The 7,979-nt window shown below is 30.2% G+C and overlaps 1 protein-coding gene across 1 annotated transcript; it reads left to right on the top strand.

Moving 5' to 3' along the window:
- Positions 1-2,379: 2,379 nt before the first annotated feature.
- On the top strand, positions 2,380-5,554 carry LOC118033499 (very-long-chain 3-oxoacyl-CoA reductase 1). Its single transcript, XM_035038505.2, has 3 exons — positions 2,380-3,333; positions 3,451-3,520; positions 5,131-5,554. Exons 1-3 carry the CDS (start codon positions 2,696-2,698, stop codon positions 5,383-5,385), a joined length of 963 nt encoding a protein of 320 aa, XP_034894396.1. The 5' UTR covers positions 2,380-2,695; the 3' UTR covers positions 5,386-5,554.
- Positions 5,555-7,979: the final 2,425 nt, after the last annotated feature.

The raw sequence follows: 7,979 nt of genomic DNA, 5'->3' as shown, positions 1-7,979 counted from the left end.
TGTGGAATAAAAAACTTTTTGCTTTAAATACTTTAACTTAAAAGGATAACATAATATATTTTTAATATGAAATTTGAAACTTTTTAATATATATATATACTCTATGCTTGCAAGAAAAAAGTTATTTTTTCAATATGGGATTTGAAATCCTTTAGTATATATACTCTATATTCACAAGAAAAAAGTTATGTTTTTTTAATATGAGATAAAAAAAAACTTTTTTGGTTTAAATACAAAGAATAATATAGTATCTTTTCAATGTGGATAAATTTAAACTTCATTATTTACAATATGTATAGCCTATATTTATATGGATTTTTTTTTAATTTTTTCATATAAAATATTAAAATTTTAAATATTTTTTTATTTTTTTCTAAATTGATTCGGGTTGATCTATAAAATTAGAAACCCGATCTTTTAGCTAGGTCAACCCCAAATTGGTTCAATAACTATGTTTTTTAATAGTCTGTGTATGCTTTAATACTACATATGGATGATAACGAGATGCATGCCCACGCGCTGCCGCGGGCTTATAAAATAAATATATTTAATAGTGTTATAATTGTGAACCAACGCTAGATAAGTAATAGAAACTAAAGATATGATGGAGCTAATATTTCATGACGGGAAAAAAAGTTGTGTTGGTGATCAAAACTTAGAGACTGAACAAAATGATTTGTAGCAATCCATAATGTTTTGGGAGGAAAGATACATTGCTTTCGCCACATGATTTAGCTTTTCTGTTAATAAAAAGAAAATAAAATTACAAAGCTAAATTTTCTACCAACTCAATATTAAAAAAAACCAACAAAGATAATTTTGGAAGGAAAAAAACCTATAAGAAAAAACATTGTAGCAATTGATAATGTTTTATGAGGAAAACTACAGTGCTTTCCCCAATAAAATAAAATAAAAAACCATTTAGATAAATACTGTAGCAATCCTTATTGTTTTGTAAGAAAAACTATAACGCTTTCCCTATATGATTTAACTTTATTGTAATTATAATTCTTAACCAACTTAATATTTTTTAAAAATAAACAAAGATAATTTTGGAAAAAATAATAAAAAAATCATATGGAAAAACACTGCAATAATTCACAGTGTTTTAAAGAAAAAAAATTATAAAGCTAAATTCTTAATCGGCTCAATATTAAAAAAATATTAAATCAACAAAGATAATTTTAGAAAAAAATATATTAAAAGAAAACACAAAAAAAGGAAAAACAATCATGTTGGAAACACTGTAGCAATTCACGATATTTTGTAATGAAAGCTACAGTGCTTCCCCACATGATTTAACATTATTTATAATGACTTTTAATAGTAATTTTCAACAATGTTTTGTGAGGAAATCTACAGTGTTTTCCCCACATGATTAAACTTTATTACAAAGTTAAATTCTAACCAACTCGATATTAAAAAAAATAAAATCGACGAAGATAATTTAAAAAAAATATTACAAAAAAGAAAAACACAAAAGAAACTGGAAAAAAAACCATGTAAGGAAAAATTGTATCAATCCATAGTGTTTTGTGAGGAAAAACTTGTATTTATTTGTAATTGCAATTATTAAACAGCTTAATATTTAAAGAATAAAATTGACAAAGACAATTTTAGAAAAAAAAAAACATAACAAAACAGAAAAAAACCACATAAGAAAAAACACTGTAGCAATCCACAGTAATTTGCAAGGAAAGTTATAGTGCTTTCCTCACATATTGTAACTGTAATTTTTAATCAGCTCAATATTAAAAAAATAAAATAAAAAAAGATAATTTTGAAGAAAATAAAAACAAAAACAAAGAAAACCATGCAGAGAAACACTGTAGCAATCAACAATGTTTTTAAAAAAAAAATTACAAAACTAAATTATTAATCAGCTCAATATAAAAAAATTTAACAAATATAATTTTGAAAAAATAAAAAAATAAAATAGAAAAACTAATTGAAAAAACACCGTAACAATCCACAATATTTTAAAGGAAAAAAATTACAAAGCAGAATTTTTAACCAGTTCAATATTTAAAAAGTAAAATCAATAAAGAAAACATTTTAAAAGAAAATTAAATGGAAAAAAAGAAAAAAAGAAAAAAGCAAAGTTGGAAAAAAAAAAAAGGAAAGCAATTTCGAAAAAAAAAAAGAGAAAAAAAAACAAAAAAAGAAAGAGGGAAAGTTGAAAAAAAAATGACAAAATGCAAAAAAAAAAAAAAAAAAAAAAAAAAAGCATTGTGGATTACTGTTGTAATTGGTGAATATTGTTAATTGGTGAATATTGTTAACGGAAATTTTTAATTGGTGAATATTGTTAACGGAATTTTTTTTTTTTTTTTAAAAAAAGACTTTAATATTCTTATTATAAATGTTATTCAGACTAAACTGTCTTCGCTGTCGACGTATAGTAGATAAATGCGGTGGTTTTCAGATCATCTACCTCACCACTCCATGGCCACTTCTCTATCCTTCTTTATCTCTCCATCAAATTTCATTAAATAGTCCGCTGTCCTTCTACCTGCTTTCGCCTAACCCTATATCTCCCATTTGATTTTCCTCACTCTCCCTATCCTGTGCTGTCCTTGTAATCTTCACTCTCTACACTATTAATATTAGCAGAAGCTTAGCTTTTCCCTTCTTCATAGCATTTTTTAAGTCTTCATCAAGACCCGCTTCTCAGATCCAAAACAAAAACTAAAAGATGAGTCTCTGTTTCGTTGACGAACTCAAGTCTCAGCCTTCATGGCTTCTTGTGCTCTTCACTCTGGGTTCTCTTTCATTTCTGAAGTTCCTTTTCGCTTCTCTCAAATGGGTCTACGTTAGTTTCCTTAGACCTGCCAAGAATCTCAAGAAATACGGATCATGGGCTCTCGTTACTGGACCCACTGACGGTATTGGCAAAGGATTCGCTTTCCAATTGGCTCGAAAGGGTCTCAATTTAATCCTGGTGGGCAGAAATCCCGATAAACTCAAAGATGTTTCGACTTCAATTCAAGCCAAATACAGTAATGTACAAATCAAGAACGTTGTTGTTGATTTCAGTGGCGATATTGACGAGGGTGTTCAAAAGATTAAGGAGACTGTTGAAGGACTGGATGTTGGTATCTTGATTAATAATGTCGGGGTTTCTTATCCTTATGCCAGGTTCTTTCATGAGGTTGACGAGGAGCTGTTGAAGCATTTGATTAGAGTGAATGTTGAAGGTACTACTAAAGTTACACAAGCTGTTCTGCCTGGGATGTTGAAGAGGAAGAAAGGTGCTATTGTTAATATTGGTTCTGGAGCTGCCATTGTAATCCCTTCTGATCCTCTTTATGCTGTTTATGCTGCTACTAAAGCGTAAGACCTTTTTTTTGATGTCCTAGTGATTTACTTGTAAGGTTTTAATTCCTGGAGATTTGCAGCAGATTCATGTTAGTTAGTTTATTTATTTATTTATTTTGTGTATGTTATCAGGTACATCGATCAATTCTCAAGGTGCCTTTATGTTGAATACAAGAAAAGTGGGATTGATGTGCAGTGTCAGGTACCGTGCTTCTTCATTCTACACTACTCTGTTACTTTCAATACTTATCCTGATCTTTATGTGATAGATTTAGTTTATGTTGATGTTCTGGTCAAACTGTGACTATGTCATAATGAGTTTGCTTATATGATTTTCGCATCTGGAATTTCGAATATAGATACAGTATTTGAGTAAACTTTCAACCATAGATGGTGGTGAGATTTTCTTTCTAGTTGCGTTAATCAGAGTTCTGCTCTTTGTTAAAGGCAATGAGAAAAAGTAATCTTTATCTGTATTTCGCCATTTAAAGTAATTATTAAACTCAGAAACATGAATTGATAGATATGGAATAGCTGCATGTCCAGTGCTATAAGCTACTGGCCATGATTGGGAAATGATTTTATGTATGGTCTGTCGTTACCCCAACAGATGTTTTTTCAATAACAGAGGACACTCAATATAATAAATTATGATTTGCTTATTAGAAATCTGGATAGGATGTATCTTATTTCTTCTATGCAAGCAAGTGATTTATTCAGTCAGCAAGAAAGTTCATGACTGAATTTGCTAATATATTTTGTTAGGTAGAGGCTATGTTTCTTTCGTTTTCATAACAGATTTATTGATAAACACAGGAAGCTTTCGTGCACTTAATGGTTTTAACAACTTTCTTCTGTCTCTAAGTGTTAGTTGGCCCTACCAAATCCTCAAGTGTTACAAACCTAAATAATTTACCTATCATAACCAGCATAAGATGAAGTGATGAACTTGTACAGTTTTTAACAAGGCAATCTACTACAATCAATAAAGCCGTGGATATCACAGTGAGCATCATATGTGTTTGTGTTATATTTGGTGAAATGCACTATAACATGCTAATTGTATTTTTTATCCAATAATGCTCATCATCTTTTTCCTTCTTTTGGTTCTCTTACTCGTGTCTGAATTGGCTAGTATGATTAGTGAGAGAAGCATAGATAATATAGAGTTTTAGATTTGAGATGATACTAGAACTTGCTGCTAATTGAATACATGTTTTATAACTTCAAGCTGGTAAGTGACAAGGTAAAGAAATATAAAGGCGATGTAACATTGACAGCTCCAGTGGGAAGAATCATAAACACTGAAGCATACGGAAAAACCCACACCTAAATGCTTGTTGGAGAAATTAACCAAATAGATGTCATTTAGGCTAGTAAAATCAATGGTGCAGCTACCTCATATGCAACAGAGCTACCTGTCTTGCAAACCATTCCTAAAGCTGTGACTTTGATAACTGATAAGGCTTTAGCTTTGAGTATTTGAATCACCAAGCCTTGCCTATCTGTTGTTTGTGAACTGTGTGTCCTTCTTCCCGATTATACCACTCATCTTGTAAATAGAAGTTTTTCCTTTTGTGCTTATCAAGAGAGATGGAGGTCCGACATCCTGAGTTTTAGTCTCTTGATTTGCATAAATATCTTCAGTATAATTTTCAGATCTTATTCACACAGGATGGTGAACATGTTGTGCTTATTATCAGGTTTGGTTTGAGCATCAGAACTGTGTTGCCAGAGTGGATAACACACACACACACACTTTTTTCCTTTGTTTTATGCTTCTTCGATCAACCAAGGGATTTCTTGATGCAGGTTCCCCTTTACGTTGCAACAAAGATGGCATCAATAAAGAGATCTTCCTTTTGGGTTCCTTCAGCAGACAGTTATGCCCGGGCAGGTCTGCATGCTATAGGCTATGAACCTCGCTGCACACCTTACTGGCCACATTCCCTTCTTTGGGGTTTGATACAATTGTTGCCAGAATCAGCTGTTGATTCCTGGCGACTAGGTTTTTGCCTTAGGATTCGAAAGAGAGGACAGCTTAAAGATTCTAGAAAGAATGAATGAACAGTATTGTTCCACTTTGGTTTAGCCAGGGAGCTTGGTCTGTGGATTAAACTTTTAGGATGCTGATTGTGTTCTTGTAATTGACCTTCTCCAAAACGTTCTTGTCATTTTCGTTTTCATGTTGCCTTTTGGTTATTATGAATGGAGGACCATTGGTATGCCTTGATAATTTTACTAGTTAATAAAATCATGAATGATTAAGCATATAAAATTCTTAGTTGGTTTTTTTCTCCCTTTTTCATTTATAACCGGATCTCTTTCCCTCCGCCGTTTACACGCAGACTTGCCCGTATGGGGAGAAGTTGCAATATATATATATATATATATATATATATATATATTCTTGGCTGGCATTAGGATCTTGATTTTATTAGGACAGGGTTCTCTTCATCTGAAACGAATCTGATATTCCTCCAGGTTTTCTCACCTGCATGAGAGCAGCCAATTTACTGCGGTCTAACTTGAAGCTTCCGCGCTTTCGTGCACACAATAGGAACAAACCCCAACAAGATGGGGGCATACTTCATGTCTTCTTCTCCACAGCCGTGGGAAGATCCACGCATGTTTCATGTCATAAACAATGAACGACAAATGCAATGCCTTCTGCAAGATTGGAACAAGGAAAGCAATTCAAGGATTTAATCGAGTTTTCTTACAACTTACAGTAAAAAAGCTTAAATTACGTTGACAATTATTATGATAATTCATGTTAACTAAAGTTCTTGTTCTTTTAAGAAACAAAGTCATGGGAATTTAGGTTCACAACCAAATCAACTATTCCAAGAACACTTATCTATAAAACCGATTACTAATATAAATAACATAAAATAAAAAACGAGAATTCAAGTGTAAAATTGAAAATGTTGGAGGTGCCATGCCCACCAACATGGACCATTTATGATAAACTGATAATTATCCTCGATTGATTACTCATCAATGGTTGAACATCTCGTTGTTCAGTTTCCAACCTCTTTCCACTGGAGCAAGTTTTTGTGTTAAAACTGTATATATTTTCATTTTTGTACACTTAAAATAAGTGTCTTCTCAAAGTTTGGAATTATACAATAAATACATCTTGGGTGTCTTATAATAACTAAATATTAAAAAGAGATTATGTAATATTTATTTAAAATAACAAGAATCGTAGAATTACTAATCCCTTATGAGGGATTTTTCTTTTCTTTTAAGTGAATGCATGTTTAGAGTTTTACTAAATTAGTCGCTTAGCCGATATGGTGGATCACACAAAAAAAAAATTAATAAATTTTTTTAAAAAAATGATTGTATTTTTTTAAAAATAAGAGAAATTCAATAATTATTTTAAATCTTAATTAATTTAATAATGCAATAAAAAAAATGAAGTAACAACAAAAACAACAATTAAATAAAAAAATTGTTTAAGGTAAAGTTGGGCTATCACATGAATCTCGTGACCTGAACATGAGATATGTTCATGTGAGACATCTATCAAGTATTTCAAATCATGAGATTAGGATAATTTGATAAAGAAAGAAATTGACAATAAATAAAAAAAAATTAAAAAATAAATGCAAGTCAAGATATTTTATATAAAACACGGGTCATTTACTTCGTTGTGCTTAATAAAGTTTTTTATTAAAATCAATTTGTGATAGAAATCGACACACACATAAAATTTATTCAATAAAAACAAATATACAAGGCTACACATATTAAAAATATTATAAAAAAATAAACAATTTTAATTTTTTAAAATGAATTTAACCTATATAAAAAAAATTATATATGAATCATATTAACCTCCTTAAAAACTAAATGCACCAAATATAATTAAAAAAAATAATTATTAGTTAAAAAGGCTAAATAAACCAAAAACAAATACATATAAAATACATATAAAGGGTATTAATTAAATATAAACTTAAAAAAATTAAAGAGATATTAATTTAAAAAATCAGAAGAAAAGAAAAAAAAAGAAAGAGGGAAGAATGAGGCTAGGCATTGTTGAACCTGATAAGTCAGGCCAAGCGCTAGCCCATCAACAAATGGCCCTCACGAGGGCCTATAAATGTTTTAAAAAAAATTAATGGGGTGGATGACATGTTGTCTGACCCAATTACTTTAAGAAAAAAAAAATAAACAATGCTTAATCTGAATTCATCAGATTCGGTAGATGAAAAAATAGGGTTCATATTTTTTTCACTCAAAAATCTATTTTCAATCTATTTTTGACTAAAAACACCTAGAAAATACCCTATAAACCTCGTTAAACCAATCCATGGCACCCTAAACTGCAAAAAAGAAACAACGGCTCAAAAAATTAAAATCAACCTGAAACAAAAAAAAATCTTTTTGAGCTTGAATCTTTTTTTTTTATTATTTTTTTCAGGCACTTTTAAGATAGAAACAAATAAACACTAAATTCAAGCTTCTCTCACCATATGGAGCATAAAAATCAACTATTTTGGTGTGGAATCATCGTAAATTGTAATTTTCTCTCCACACTAGAAATCGATGAGTTCCTCTCTCTTCCCCCATAAAAATAAACTGAAAAATAAAAAAATAAAGTTTGGTACTGGAATTAAATTTTTAAAAACTAAAAGGACCAATAACGT

Source organism: Populus alba, chromosome 10 (assembly GCF_005239225.2).
Source record: "Populus alba chromosome 10, ASM523922v2, whole genome shotgun sequence".
NCBI lineage: Eukaryota > Viridiplantae > Streptophyta > Magnoliopsida > Malpighiales > Salicaceae > Populus > Populus alba.
The sequence above is the reverse complement of the archived record's forward strand: the minus strand, read 5'-3'. Positions and strand labels throughout refer to the sequence as shown.